The sequence below is a fragment of the Monodon monoceros genome, unplaced genomic scaffold (genome assembly GCF_005190385.1).
Source record: "Monodon monoceros isolate NGI ecotype Baffin Bay Population unplaced genomic scaffold, NGI_Narwhal_1 Super_Scaffold_9, whole genome shotgun sequence".
Classification (NCBI taxonomy): domain Eukaryota; kingdom Metazoa; phylum Chordata; class Mammalia; order Artiodactyla; family Monodontidae; genus Monodon; species Monodon monoceros.
In genome coordinates this window covers 52,466,381-52,482,933 of record NW_021703786.1, presented here as the reverse complement: position 1 = coordinate 52,482,933, position 16,553 = coordinate 52,466,381, and the positions used below count along the sequence as shown (strand labels likewise).

Sequence of the window (16,553 nt, the reverse complement as noted above, 5' to 3'; positions counted from 1 at the left end):
AAATATAGGTAATGAAACCTAAGCCTCACAGGGTTATCATAAAAATTTTAAATATTTAAAGTGAAACAATACATATGAATGTATTGTCATGTAAAACAAATGCTGAACATGAATCTGTGGTGGGTGCTCTAACACAATGGAAAGTGATTTTGGCAGGGCAGGGTGGGGGACATTATGAAAAGTGCATTAAAAACAACATGGGGGGGCTTCCCTGGTGGTGCAGTGGTTGAGAGTCCACCTGCCGATGCAGGGGACACGGGTTCGTGCCCCGGTCCGGGAAGATCTCACATGCCGCGGAGCGGCTGGGCCCGTGAGCCATGGCCGCTGAGCCTGCGTGTCCAGAGCCTGTGCTCCGCAACGGGAGAGGCCACAACAGTGAGAGGCCCGCGTATTGCAAAAAATAATAATAATAATAAAAAAATAAAAACAACATGGGGAATACTGGACTGCCACTGCTGCTGGAGTCACTGCAGGGCTAACAAAGGCCATTCCCTAGTTGGGCTGTATCTAAGGCTCTGCACTGCACTTGCTGCCCTGTGTTACTCACAACTCCACTAGTGATTCCAGAGTTCAGGAGATTCAAATCAAGATTGCAACAGCTTAGACACATTGTAACCTTGGGCCTGAACTCCTGAACAGCTATCAAGCCAGGCCCTGGAGGGAGGAAGACTGCTCCACCACTGTTTCTGTTGACTAGATGAGGTGAGTACAAGGAAAACCTGTTTTGAAAATGGCTTCCCAAGGTTGAGCGAGTTATTTTTAGAGTAGTTTTTTTTTTCTTCCTTAAGTGAATGCTTAGCTAGGTCCTAGCAGCAAGTATAATTTGGGTATAAACATGAAGGATTTATAGCTTAGTGACAAATCTAGAAATTAATTAACTACAGAAGATACCAAAGGTCCAAAAGAGTGTGATCTATGAGCTTGTGACCAGACACCAGTTAAACTTTAGACAAGTGACAATGATATGCAGGAACCAAACATCACATTTTCTGCTTGTATTCAGGTCAGAATGCTTTTTTACATTAAGAAGTAGCTTTTTCACATGACAGGAAAGAGAGGCCTGAATTAGGCACACCTAGTATTTTTATCTAGTTTATCTTGAGTCTCATGAAATTTTCTCCATTAAAGTATGTATAGTTACTTATTTTAATAGATACTCATCCCATTAAAAAATTATTTATTGAGTGCCGCTATGTACCAGACATTTCAAGGTGTTGGGGGTATGAAGAAAAATTATAAAATAATACCATAAAACTCTATTACTTTATAACTTGAAATATATACCAAATGCAATTTGGAAACCAAGGTTATACTTTTTATTTTAAAATTTATTACTTAAAATATAACACAATACTCAAAGAACTTATAAATAGGCTAAATAAATTGGCTGTAATATATCTTGAGAATTACTTGGGATGAGCATGTCATAAACAATCTGGGTTCCACTTTGGTTTAATACTGTTTTGAAACATTAACTTTTTATATTCTCAGATACAAAATGATACAGATTCCTTCAAACAGCAACTGAAATAGAAATGATACTAGATTACTTGAGCAACAGTATTCTGAAGTGGGCAGCAATTTTCTTACTGTCCAAGCTCATTCAAACAGAAGGTGTAGGGGAATTCATAATATCAAATTTACCAAATAGAATGAAAACTAGTTTCTATAGCTTTTCTTATCACATTTTGTCTTCCATAAACGAAAATTTTCTTTTGTTAGTCAGATACGATTCAGGCAGGACTATTACCAAAGACAGATGCAGTTTACCGGGGATATATTACTGGGCACCCACATTAATAAGCATTCTTTATGATTTCTGGGAACGTTTAGGACAAAGTGAAAGAGAGATAAGATTAGACATCTGATTTCCCAGACTCTGGGTCAGGAGAATCTGAAGTTGTCGCCTTCTCTCTCTAGGGCAAGACTCAAATGACATTTCCATGCAGCTCCAGTTCCTGTTTTATGGGATTTCCAAAGGAGGAGTCAGGGAGAACCAAACAAAGGAAATGAGATGGAGAGCAGCCCTGTCCACCTGATCTTTCTGCAATGATGGAAATGTTCTATAAGTGTACTGTCCGACAGGGAAGCCACAAGCCACATGTAGCTAGAGTACTTGAAATGTGGCTAGCTGTGGCTGAAGAACTGAAATTTTAATTTTATTTAATTTTAATTTATTTAAATAGTTACAATGTGATTAGTGGCTATTGTACTGGACAGTACAGATCTAGAGACATAAAAACCCAAATCAGAGGTCTTAAAGTACTAATGAATGTAGGCAAGGTAGGTATTCTTACAGGATAAATGCTTATTGAAAGATCTGTGTTGCTTAGGTAACACCAGAGGTTAAAACCATGCAGGAGAAAAAGCTTCCTAAATGTGGTTTACAAGCCTGTGTAATTTCAGAGCGTACAATTAAAGGCTGTAAGCGGTATACAAGGTAACAACTCTGGCCTTGTGATCCTGGTGAACCCACATATCATTTTCAGGTTGACTGCTATGTACAAGCTCAGGTAAACACTAGTTTGGGAATCTTTCTGGTGACAATGTGATTTTTTTTTTTCCTTCCAACATCAGGACAATGAGAATCACTCTTAGTCTCCTCTTCTCTTTGCCACTAAATTCTCCCAGGCCTGGGTCACACCCCTAGCTACTCCACAATCGCATCCTAGTCCTGAACCAGGAAGTCAATGCTTTGAGATATCTGGCAGGATTTCCTGAGGCTTATTATCTACAGTGCAAAGATCTGCTTAGCAGCCACATTCCACAGTCTTCCCAAGGTTTCTCCAAAAAAAATGGGAAAATAAAATGGAAAGCAACAAACCTTAGAGGCACAAAAAAGCCAGGTGATACATGGTATCACCTTAGGTATCATCTTAGGATGTATATAGTGCTGCTAAAGCCAAAGGTAAATGATTATAAAAGGTTCTCTTTTGAGTTTAAACAATCATCCCCCCTGCCTTTCTTTAACTCAGAAGAAGAAAAAAGGAAGTGCAACACTTGACAAAAGCAAGGTGCAAGGCCATGGATATAAGAGACTGGAATTAAAGTGGGCTCTCTTTGAACCCAGAACCCACTGGTACACTATCACAAAGGGTGTGTGCCGCAGAACCACCAAATGAATCGTTACTGCTTAAGATAAAGAGGACTGCAAAGAAAAGCCAGTTTTTTTCCCCCTCTTGGAGATAGAAATTTAAATCGTTTGCTTTATATCATTACCACCTAAAGATGAGAGGAAGAAGGTAAGGAATAGTGGTAAATTAGGAACACACAACCAAAGACATTCACTAAACATTTTTGTCTCTCAAGATTGTGTGACTAAGATACTTTTGATGTTCTCTAGTTTTACGCACTGAACTTTCAGAGTAGAACTGCATAAGGTGTTTTTGTGATAACTCAAAAGGTAACTGGAGTGGGTTGTTTAAAAAGAGGTTTTCTCATTCTCCCCTCTGTGGTACCATACCTGTCATTAGAGGAGAAATCCATTCCTAGGACGATGCTTTCTTCAGTGTCTTGTCTACCGTTAGTTGAAACCACTACCATATAGCGTGTTCGATTCTGGTAAGTACTTTCTAGTCTTACAGCCTGGAGGTTAATAGACAATAAAGAAATTAAGAAATTTAGAAGATCAATTTTAGATCATTCAACCCCTTTTATATCACCATTTTAAAGCATACTCAAGGAGATAGCAGAGCCAGTAATCAGGAGACCTAAATTCAAATCCCAGTTCATGGATTAACTATGAAAACTTCAGTAAGTTAATTGGAGGGAAATATAATAATACCTATTCTATTGGGTTGTAAGAATCATATGAAATAATGCATGTAAAGTACAGTGCTTGGCATATACTAAATGCTCAATAAATGTTTGCTATTAGGATAATTTATAACAATAACGATTACCAGGGCATGTTCTAATGATCTAAGAGTGGAATGTGAGGTATATGAATGTGAGCACCTGACTCACAGATCCATGTCCCGCAAACAATTACAATAGGAAGCAAAGTTTAATACCTAAGAGGAATATGCTCTATTGCATTCTTACAGATTATACACTACAAGATTTTCTTTAGTTTCAAATATCAGAAGTTTATATTATTTTTATCAAAATTATGGTATTTTAAAAGGTCCTTCAGAAAATTCAAATATGCACATGGTCTCAGATGATATTAAGGATTTACTGTTAGTGTGATAATGGCATTGTGGTTATGCCTTTTTCTTAAATATCTGGAGTGAGATGACCTGAGGCCCAAGTTTTACTTTAAAATCTTCCAACAATGGGAAGCAACAAGATATTTTTCAGTAGGTGAATGGATAAACTGTGGTACATCCAGATAATGGACTAAAAAGAAATGAGCTATCAAGCCATGCAAAGACATGGAGGAATCTTACAGGCATATTACTAAGTGAAAGAAGCCAATGTGGAGAGGCTAGATAGATAGTATGATTCCAACTCTATGACATTCTGGAAAAGGCAAAACTATAGAGTCCGTAAAAAGATCAGTAGTTGCCAGGGGTAAGGGGAGCACCAAGGATTTTTAGGGCAGTGAAATTACTCTGTATGATACTCAAGTGGTAGATACGTGTCATTACACATTTGTCAAAACCCATAAAATGTATAGCACCCAAGAGTGAACCCTAATGTAGAACTATGGACTTTGAGTAATAATGATGTGTCAACGTAGGTCCATCAGTTGTGACAAATGTTCAGCTCTTGTGGGAGATCGTGATAATGGGGGAGGCTATGCTTGAGTGGGAATAGAGGGTACGTGGCAAGTCTCTGTACCTTCTGCTCAATTTTACTGTGAACATAAAACTGTTCTAAAAAATGCAGTCTATTAAAAAAATTTGCTAAGAGGGTAGATCTTCTATTAAGTTCACTACCATCGTCATCATCCTAAGGAGGAGGAAGAGGAGGGAGGCAGGGCTGGAGGGAACTTCCGAGGTGATGAATACGTCTATGATATAGACTGTGGTAATGGTTTCACAGGTACATACTTATCTCCAAACTCATCAAGTTGCATATATAAATATGTACTTTTTGTATGTCAATCGTACCTCAAAATAAAGTGGTTTTTAAAAAGTTCCAGCGAAGAAAGAATAAAAGGGGGAGATAAATGAAAGAAATCTGGCAAAATGTTGATGGTTATTAAAGTTGGGTAACAGGTTCATGCAGACATATTTTCTACTTTATATGTTTGGGAATTTTCTTAATAAGAAGGCTCAAAAAGATACTTTATAAACCTTAAAAATAAAGTAAAATGGCTACTAGTCAACATTCATTCAATTATTTACTCTGTATCTACAGTGTATATCATCAGGGCAGCCATGAGGATTCAATGGTGGAAGAGAGAGATATGGTTCCTGCCCTCACAGACTGTACAGTCTAGACTACTCTTCTTTTTATCTGTTAATAAAAAGCCAGGAAGATGTGCACTGGAGGCAATATCCTCTGTATAACATACTCTCCCACCCCCACTCCTTATCTCAGAAGAGAAACGGTTCCAATCCTATCACCTGGCTCAAGAAATCTGTCACAAATTTGTTAGAAATTTCTATCTGGAATTCTTTCAGCGCTACTCTTCTTGGAGTCTCCTCCTTCATTCTGTCACTATTCCAAAAGTGGCCAGGCAAAGAAAGAAAAGAGACATCACATGACCCACTTAAAAAGGCAGAGGTGAGTCGGTCTCTCCTGGCTATCTTTTCACCTCTACTCTGATACTCCTAGGAAAAGCTACTTGTAAGCACAATCACCTGAAGTAACTACATCAAGCTTGTCTCTAATAAAGAGCTGATACACCAAGAATGTAATTCCCACCATACTAACTCCATGTACCAGGTAGAGAGCTGTACTGCTGACTTTTATGTTCCATGAAATAATAGAACATTTCAAACCAAATTCGCTTGTGAGAAGCTAAGAGGAACTACTAGTTAAACTGACGAAGGTCTAGCCCTATTTGGCTGGGACCAAGTGAGCATTATACACATAGAGCTATGAGTAGCAGTAAATGCACATGAGGAGGACTGACAGGCAGCACAGACTCTATGATTCTAGAAACATTCCACAAAATATTAAACTAACCAAAAACCTGGTGCAGGTAAACTAGAATTTCTTATAAACAAGATCTCAGATATTATTACATATCTAAACCTGGGCTTGCTTTGGCAAGCTCTGATCTAACTGTTCAGTTTCCTGAATATGTATGTTACAGGCCTTTTATCCTGTCAAAGCTCTTGAGAATTTCTGGAAAGGCTCACATGCAAATGACATGGAAACAACTAAACTATGCTTCTGATCATTTATCTATAACTTCTACACCAACTAGTGGGGACTGATTGGCTAAGCTGAAGCTGACAAAGGTAAAAACAAAAACAAACAAAAGACCTCCATAAATATTACCTATTTTGCAAGTTATCAGGCCAAGTTAGCAGGTGGGTAGCAAGTTTCTTTGTGATATTCAAATAAAACATTAGTTGTTTCTCTTTTAAAAGTGAGGTTTGTATCTGTTTATCTATGTATCTATTTAAAATATAAAGAGCATTTCAAATGTTTGGCCCTCCCTTGCTTAATCTAATCAGAACAGAAGATCCTAAACCTAATGGGAAAGGCCCCAGTCATCTCACACTGATTTAGGCTTGAGAAACTGGTACATCATGGATTCATTCCATTTTAAGCTTCTTAGATGGAAGAATAGCACTTAGAGGTCTTGGGATTTGATCATGGACCTCTAGATAGCACCTACAGTTATTACTAAACTTTTACTAAATGGAAGTGGAGCTTTAATCAGTGGGTGAGAAGCCATGACATTAACTTAACACCTACATCCTAATTAGAAGGGCAAGATCAAAAATTTTTTTTTCATTAATTAATTTATTTTTGGCTGCGTTGGGTCTTCGTTGCTGCGTACGGGCTTTCTCTAGTTGCAGTGAGCGGGGGCTACTCTTTGTTGCTGTGCATGGGCTTCTTATTGCAGTGGTTTTTCTTGTTGTGGAGCATGGACTCTAGGCACGCAGGCTTCAGTAGTTGTGGCATGTGGGCTCAGTAGTTGTGCCTCACAGGCTCTAGAGCGCAGGCTCATAGTTGTGGCGCACGGGCTTAGTTGCTCCACAGCATGTGGGATCTTCCCAGACCAGGACTCGAACCTGTGTCCCCTGCATCGGGAGGCGGATTATTAATCACTGTGCCACCAGGGAAGCCCAAAATCAAATTTTTTTATAAAAATTTTCTTTTGCAATGCCAGGGGACAGACCTGAGGCTTCGAAATTCCCTTTAAGCTTCAAGATTCTAGATTAAGGAAATAAATAAAAATTTAAGAGCCACAGCATAGAGAAAATACTAATACCCACCCTGGTTTGAGGTCTATTTCACTCCTGTGTTGGGGAGATTAACAAAATCTAATAGTCTAATTTGATTCATTAAGTCAATCAGAGAAATATAATTTAAAATGGCAGTTTGCACATAATACCCTAATATTAGAATTGGCAGGAATTCCAATGTTTCCTCAGTTTCCAGAACTGACATGGAATAGATGACAAATAAGGCAACAATTCAGATGCATTTGATTAAAGTTCTCATTGAAAAGCATACTACTGAAGTTTACTCTAATCGCCCAAATAAAAATAACATTTTGTTTTTTTAACGTCTTTATTGGAGTATAGTTGCTTTACAATGGTGTGTTAGTTTCTGCTTTATAACAAAGTGAATCAGCTATACATAAACATATATCTCCATATCTCCTCAACATCTTGGATTTAAAAAAATATTTTTCTTACCTATCTATCTATCTATCTATCTATCTATCTATCTATCTATGGTTGGGTCTTCCTTGCTTTCCCTAGTTGTGGAGGGTGGGGGCTACTCTTCGTTGTGGTGCACAGGCTCCTCATTGTGGTGGCTTCTCTTGTTGTAGAGAACGGGCTCAGTAGTTGTGGCTCGCGGGCTCTAGAGTGCAGGCTCAGTAGTTGTGGCACACGGGCTTAGTTGCTCCACAGCATGTGGGATCTTCCCAGACCAGGGCTCAAACCTGTGTTGCCTGAATTGTCAGGTAGATTCTTAACCACTGCGCCACCAGGGAAGTCCCAACGTTTTGGATTTTAAAACGTGGCAGCAATAGCAACTGAGAAAATTATTCCAAGAAAGCCCATTTATTGCTAAATTTGGAATAGTACAAGTTTCAGGAGAACTGGATCCAGCAATCCTAGGTCTGACATCTTATCAAAGAATGTTAAAAACTTCCCTTGTTTAAACGCTTAATCTGATTATAAGCAGTTCACAAACCGATACAACAACTTCTCTGCTAAGCATCATCCAGCATCAGGAAATACTCCTTAAGTTTACATTGCACCTTTGTCTTTAATCTATTTCCAACAAGAACCTTACATCATGCCCCTACATGCAATGTTTATCCTGAGGGAAGCCACATTATAAAGTCCCAACGTCAGAAGGCAGCTCACGCAATCCATCAAGAAAGAAAGGTTTCAAAAGTATGCAAATATTAAATTCTAGCCAAAAGAACAAAGTTAATACCTAAAATTAAAATAGACTTCAGATGTGACACTAATGAACTAAAGAACACTGTCTTCAAAAGAAACAGAGCTTGAGGGAGTCTCTGGATTTTATTATTTTTAAAAATCTGTATGAAATTCTTTAAAAAAAGACCCTATGGGAGGACTTCCCTGGAGGTCCAGTGGTTAAGACTCTGCCCTTCCAATGCAGAGGGTGCAGGTCGGGGAACTAAGATCCCTCATGCCGTGGGGTGCAGCCAAAAACAAAAAACAAAAAACCCCTGCAAACCCAATGACTTATATCTGTGCAGGCATTAAAAACAGATTTATTTACTGACATGGAAAGATACCCACAGGAAAGTTTGACAAAAGCAGGTTATAAAACAACATTTAGATTTTCACCTGTTTGTTTAAAAAAAAAAAAAAAGATAAAAAAGGCACTCTCTGACATGACATACTTTTTTTCTTCTTTCATTTCTGAGCTCAGATCAAGTACAGAAACCTTAATAGTTATAAAGGTCAGTAGTAAAATCTTTTCATCATGGCTCAGAACTGATTAGCCTTTCATACACACACTGCCCCTGCCCCCAACCTCATTCAACCACTGACAAGTCTTCAGTGATCCACTGTCACCTTATAAGTACATAAGCCCTTACTTATGTTTTAAATTACTTTATACTTTTGCTTCTCAGTACTACAGAGATCATGCATTAGGTAGACTGCAAGGTTTTCTGATGCTCAGATTTGGCTATTTTCATCACTGACCCAGTTCAGTAAGAGCAGATCGCAGAGAATCAGACACATACTCTTACACGTACACTTAAGACTAAAAGGATACTCATCCAAACAGTAAGAATGGTTTTCTTGGAGTATAGGATACAAACTGATTTTTACTTTGCCTTTATGCCTCTCTGTACTGTCTGATTAAAAACAAAAAAATTAACCCCTTTTTCTTTTTGGGAAAAAAAAAAACAAAACCAAAATACTCATTTTCTTAAATTCTCCTGCAAATTACTCAAAAACAACTCCTAGTACCTTGTCAGCACCTCACTGCTAGTTAAAAACACTAGCTTAAGTTACTTTAAATGTTAGCAAAGCTCTTAATTTCCCAGTCTATTTTTTTTTTAATTAAACGGGTCTTTGATAATGTGCAAGAGCACTGTAAAACCACTGCCTTCATATTATCAGCTATGGTTTTCCCAAGTACTAAAGCTAACGCTTAAGATTGTTATTTACAATGCAGAGCTTCCCTGGAGGAAAAATTAGTTTAGTCCTATTTTCAATGCTAAAGCAAAATGTGGGATTTAGTGCCTTTATTTGTTGTTGGGTTATTAAAAAAAATAAAAGCAGGAATTTCAGTTAACTATCAAACTTTTAACCTGATGCACAATCCCCAGAATGAGAGTTTCAGCATTTCAAATGTAACTCAAAACAAAAGGCTTTGCTTTGAGTCTACAAATGCTCCTTTCAGTCAGAAAAGTGCTAATTTGTCCAAAGTCACACAATGTATTCACTCATTTTCTTGAAGATGACTCACTCAATAATCTGAAACATAATGACTATGTGTTTGTAACAATTCAAAACAACTGCTGTAAAATGGCTTGTCACTTGAGCTCTGAATTAATTTAAAGGCGTCAGTTACATTTTTTGAATTTGTATTTTATAAATGTAAAGCAGCTGAAGCTGCATACTTCAGCAGGAAGGAAAAAATTTAATTGCCAATTCTGCCTTAGTAACTGCTCCCTTATGCTTTCCCAAGTCTCTTGTGGTTGAAATTATTTTAACATTCAGAGGTGCAACCCAAATTCTGGAATTTTATTAATGAGAAAGAGATAAAGTGAGTAATAGACCTCAGCTTTAGCTCTACCAAAGCAAATAATTTTGGGAAACTAGCCACAAATTTCTATCTCTATTTCTAATATATGCAAGTGACCATTATTATGGGTTTTAGAGGGGTTGTTCTCAAAGTGTGACTTCTGGACCAGCACCATCAGCATGACTTGAAAACTTGTTAAAAATGTAAATTATCATTGCCTCCCGCTCCCCAAATCAAACTCTTCAGGTGGAGTCCAGCAAATGTCAGTTTAACAAAGCTCTGGAGGTGATTCTGATGTACTCTAAAGTCTGAGCATCACTGCTTTAAAATACTAATGCTGTAAGAATTGGACCCCACTTTTTTCACTTAAAAAGAAGTGTTTAAGATAGAAGTATATCAAGAAATATAGACAAGATTTATGTAAGTATAATGCTACATTAGGATTAGGATATAAAATAATTTTGGAGGGATTTCTTATTTCAATTCCTTTAAATTTCAAAGTGAGTTTCTCAACAAAAATTAGTGGCCATGTCAAGAAGGCTACAGAGGCAGCATTCAGGAGAAAAAATGACAGAATCTAAACACAGAATGATCAGTGTAATTACCATAGAGTTCAGAGGGCTGATCATCAACTTTCCAATCATTCATGTATTCTACTCATTATCTCTCTTCCCAGACACAAAGCAGAGATCAGCTATTTGGATTTCCACAGATACATTAAGTTCAATTTCCAAGTTATCACCTTAGCCCAGAAGGGCTCGTCACCACGCACCTGGATTATTGCAATAACTACCCAGCAGGCTTCCTGATTTAAGTTGGCTGCCTCCTCCCCTCTACTCTGTATTAGCTTTTGAGGAATATTTCTTAGATACTGTAGCTGTCAAGTGCTCATGGAACATTCTCCAGGATAGATCATATCTTGAGTAAAAATCAAGCCCTGGTAAATTTAAGAAAATTGAAATCGCATCAAGTATCTTTTCCAACCACAACACTATGAGACTAGGTATCAATTACAGGAAAAAATCTGTAAAAAATACGAACACACGGAGGCTGAACAATACACTACTAAGTAACCAAGAGATCACTGAAGAAATCAAAGAGGAAATCAAAAAATACCTAGAAACAAATGACAATGAAAACACAATGAACCAAAACCTATGGGATGCAGCAAAAGCAGTTCTAAGAGGGAAGTTTATAGCAATACAATCCTACCTCAAGAAACATGAAACATCTCAAATAAACAACCTAACCTTACGCCTAAAGCAATTAGAGATAGAAGAACAAAAAACCCCCAAAGTTAGCAGAAGGAAAGAAATCACAAAGATCAGATCAGATAAATGAAAAGGAAATGAAGGAAACGATAGCCAAGATCAATAAAATTAAAACCTGGTTCTTTGAGAAGATAAACAAAATGGATAAACCATTAGCCAGATTCATCAAGAAAAAAAGGGAGAAGACTCAAATCAGTAGAATTAGAAGTGAAAAAGGAGAAGTAACAAATGACACTGCAGAAATACAAAGGATCTTGAGAGATTACTACAAGCAACTATATGCCAATAAAATGGACAACCTGGAAGAAATGGACAAATTCTTAGAAATGCACAACCTTCCGAGACTGAACCAGGAAGAAATAGAAAATATAAACAAACCAACCATAAGCACTGAACTTGAGACTGTGACAAAAATCTTCTAACAAACAAAAGCCCAGGACCAGATGGCTTCACAGGCAAATTCTACCAAACATTTAGAGAAGAGTTAACACCTATCCTTCTCAAACTCTTCCAAAATATAGCAGAGGGAGGAACACTCCTAAACTCATTCTACAAGGCAACCATCACCCTAATACCAAAACCAGACAAAGATGTCACAAAAAAAGAAAACTACAAGCCAACATCACTGATGAACATAGACGCAAAAATCCTCAACAAAATACTAGCAAACAGAATCCAACTGCATATTAAAAGGATCATACACCATGATCAAGTGGGGTTTATCCCAGGAATGCCAGGATTCTTCAATGTAGGCAAATCGATCAATGTGATACACCATATTAACAAATTGAAGGAGAAAAACCATATGATCATCTCAATAGATGCAGAAAAAGCTTTTGACAAAATTCAACACCCATTTATGATAAAAACTCTCCAGAAAGTAGGCATAGAGGGAGCTTACCTCAACATAATAAAGGCCACATATGACAAACCCACAGCCAACATTGTTCTCAGTGGTGAAAAACTGAAAGCATTTCCACTAAGATCAGGAACAAGACAAGGTTGCCCACTCGCACCACTATTGTGCAACATAGTTTTGGAATTTTTAGCCACAGCAATCAGAGAAGAAAAAGACATAAAAGGAATCCAAACTGGAAAAGAAGAAGTAAAACTGTCAGTGTTCGCAGATGACATGATACTACACATACAGAATCCTAAAGATGCTACCAGAAAACTACTAGAGCTAATCAGTGAATTTGGTAAAGTAGCAGGATACAAAATTAATGCACAGAAATCTCTTGCATTCCTATTCACTAAAGATAAAAAATCTGAAAGAGAAATTAAGGAAACACTCCTATTTACCACTGCAACAAAAAGAATAAAATACCTAGGAATAAACCTACCTAAAGAGACAAAAGACCTGTATGCAGAAAACTATAAGACACTGATGAAAGAAATTAAAGATGATACTAACAGATGGAGACATATACCATGTTTTTGGATTGGAAGAATCAATATTGTGAAAATGACTATACTACCCAAAGCAATCTACAGATTCATTGCAATCCCTATCAAACTACCACTGGCATTTTTCACAGAACTAGAACAAAAAATTTTACAATTTGTATGGAAACAGAAAAGACCCTGAATAGCCAAAGCAATCTTGAGAAAGAAAAATGGAGCTGGAGGAATCAGGCTCCCTGACTTCAGACTATACTACAAAGCTACAGTAATCATGACAGTACGGTACTGGCACAAACAAAGAAATATAGATCAGTGGAACAGGGTAGAAAGCCCAGAGATAACCCATGCACATATGGTCACCTTATCTTTGATAAAGGAGGCAAGAGTATACAGTGGAGAAGAGACAGCCTCTTCAATAAGTGGTGCTGGGAAAACTGGACAGCTACATGTAAAAGAATGAAATTAGAACACTCCCTAACACTGTACACAAAAATAAACTCAAAATGGATTAGAGACCTACACGTAAGGCCAGACACTATAAAGCTCTTAGAGGAAAACACAGGCAGACATAAATCACAGCAAGATCCTTTTTGACCTGCCTCCTACAGAAATGGAAAGAAAAACAAAATTAAACAAATGGGACCTAATGAAACTTAAAAGCTTTTGCACAGCAAAGGAAGCCATCAACAAGACGAAAAGACAACCCTCAGAATGGGAGAAAATATTTGCAAACGAAGCAACTGACAAAGGATTAATCCAAAATATACAAGCAGCTCACGTAGCTCAATATCAAAAAAACAAACCACCCAATCCAAAAATGGGCAGAAGACCTAAATAGACATTTCTCCAAAGAACATATACAGATTGCCAACAAACACATGAAAGGATGCTCAACATCACTGATCATTAGAGAAATGCAAATCAAAACTACAATGAGGTATCACCTCACACCAGTCAGAATGGCCATCATCAAAAAATCTACAAACAATAAATGCTAGAGAGGGTGTGGAGAAAAGGGAACCCTCTGGCACTGTTGGTGGGAATGTAAACTGATACAGCCACTATGGAGAACAGTATGGAGGTTCCTTAAAAAACTAAAAATAGAACTACCATATGACCCAGCAATCCCACTACTGGGCATATACCCTGAGAAAATCATAATTCAAAGAGAGTCATGTACCACAATGTTCATTGCAGCTCTATTTACAATAGCCAGGACACGAAAGCAACCTAAGTGTCCACTGACAGATGAATGGCTAAAGAAAATGTGGCACATATGTACAATGGAATATGAGCCATAAAAAGAAACGAAACTGAGTTATTTGTAGTGAGGTGGATGGACCTAGAGTCTGTCATACAGAGTGAAGTAAGTCAGAAAGAGAAAAACAAATACCATATGCTAACACATATATATGGAATCTAAAAAAAAAAAAAGGTTCTGAAGAACCTAGGGGCAGGACAGGAATAAAGACGCAGACGTAGAGAATGGACTTGAGGACACGGGGAGGGGGAAGGGTAAGCTGGGACGAAGCGAGAGAGTGACAATGGACATATATACACTACCAAATGTAAAACAGATAGCGAGTGGAAAGCGGCAACATAGCACAGGGAGATCAGCTCAGGGCTTTGTGACCACCTAGAGGGGTGGGATAGGGAGGGTGGGAGGGAGACACAAGAGGGAGGAGATATGGGGATATATGTATATATATAGCTGATTCACTTCATTATACAGCAGAAACTAACACAGCATTGTAAAGCAATTATACTCCAATACAGATGTTTAAAAAAAAAAAAATACTGTAGCTGTCCCATGTAACTTCTTGGCTCAAAAACCTGTAATGCTTCACTACAGATTACTGAAAAGGTAGAGGTACTAAAGGTATTAAATATTAGGGGGTCAGATAGGGAATGTAAATGAGTGGAGTAGTCCACGTGAAGATTAAATGGGTAGAAATACTTTTCACTTTCCACAAAGAATCATACTCATCCCATTTTTACTTTCCTACTTTTATTAGATGTTTGACTACAAGGCAACAGTGAAGGAATGATGACAAATGGTGACACTTGACTTTAGTGTGCAGGAGACAACAGAATATGTTACAAATTACAGTAAATTAAGAACCCAGGCCATACTGATGTCCTCCCCCTACCAAGTCTAGCCAAGTTTTGCCATGTAAGAATAAGGTCCCAGTGTTGTCAGAATTCTTGATTTTTCAAGAAAAGCCCCAAGTCTGGATTTCTATGTGAAATCATCCGGCTTTAAAATTCTGGCTCAGATTTAAAACAACGACAACAACAGCAACAAAAACCACTGTGTGGTCCAAACAAAACATATCTCTGGCCTGTGGACTGCCAGATTGAGACCTCTAGTTTGGAGCATTAAGTCCCTATTTGCCTGCCTTGTCTTTTGGTATTTTAACTTCCCTGTATTAACAACAGTCCCCATACGTAGGCAGCATTTTATACTCTGATATACTTTAGTGTCCGTTTGATTCTCTCAACTGTGAGAGGTAGAAAAGAGATAAGGAAGCAGGCACAGACAGACCAAGTGATTTGTCCAACATCATATGGTTGTCACTAAGCCCAGGTCTCCTGACTCTGAGACCAGCATAAACCTTTGGCCACTTAACTCTCTCCCTGTCCCTCTTATGTGTGCTTTTGCTTCAGTCATGCCCTCATCTAGAATGACTGTCTTCTTTCCTTCTGCCAATCTCATCATCTTTCAAGACCCAGCTTAAGCTCTACTGTCTATATAAAACCTTCCTCAACTAGGTTAAGTGGCCCAGTTTCTTTTTTCTGAATTTTAATTGGTGTTATGGTCAATAACTTACAAACTGGCGCTCATCAAGTCTTGAACCAAATTATTTCACATCATTTCAGATTAACTCATATCCCCAGTTACATTCTAAGCTCTTTGATGATGGGGACATGTCATTCTTCTTTTCTTTTCCACACAGTTTTTATGCTGGGACATAAAAATGACTGTTTAATGTTTGCTATCTTAGACAGTCTTTTGAGGAAGAAAGTTATAATAATACCTCTAACTTACCAGCCTGATGTTGTCTTCTGGGCGGAGTAATATGAACATTGCTTGGAGATGCTGTTGGAGGTCACCTGGTGAAATTTACAAAACAAAGGATAATTATTCTCCATTGTAATGTTAACAGAGAGGATTCCTTCTACCCTAATAACTTGTGTAAAAGAAAGTTCTGGTTCACTGAGGGACTCTAATTAGACACAGAAATTGAGTGAGTGTCTTCATATGAATGGTAGACTGGATCTCTATACATTCACTTTTAAGTCTACACTACATTACAATTTGCTTCGTGTTTGTCCTATGGAAGCTGCACTTGAAACCAGTCAGTTTTGTACCATGATTGATGTTGATGAGAGCGATGGTGAAATGTGTTGGGCAGAGAAAGCACTGGCTGTGCTTTCAGGCTCACTGAAGGTGGAATCAAGGGAATCTTGAAATTGGGATGTATGGTATACAGTGTTAGAATTATCTCTAACTTTTAAAAAGCTAACCATTTTGCCATTCCTATCTCTGTAATTGTG

General features: G+C 37.8%; 1 protein-coding gene and 2 non-coding genes across 7 annotated transcripts in view; all 3 read right to left on the bottom strand.

The window, feature by feature from the left end:
- The window catches only part of SSH2 (slingshot protein phosphatase 2), a 245,111-nt gene that overhangs the window by 47,279 nt on the left and 181,279 nt on the right, over window positions 1-16,553 (bottom strand). For all 5 annotated transcript variants that reach the window (XM_029210906.1, XM_029210908.1, XM_029210905.1 and 2 more), the window contains 2 exons: window positions 16,045-16,109; window positions 3,464-3,585 (listed from right to left, as the gene is read on the bottom strand). In XM_029210906.1, coding sequence (XP_029066739.1) covers window positions 3,464-3,585; window positions 16,045-16,109 — 187 coding nt within the window. The remainder of the gene's footprint in view (window positions 1-3,463; window positions 3,586-16,044; window positions 16,110-16,553) is intronic.
- LOC114889823 lies at window positions 8,983-9,052 on the bottom strand. The gene has a single exon (XR_003792125.1). It is a non-coding gene; the product is annotated as a small nucleolar RNA U2-30 (small nucleolar RNA).
- On the bottom strand, window positions 9,191-9,270 carry LOC114889826. Its single transcript, XR_003792128.1, has one exon. It is a non-coding gene; the product is annotated as a small nucleolar RNA U2-19 (small nucleolar RNA).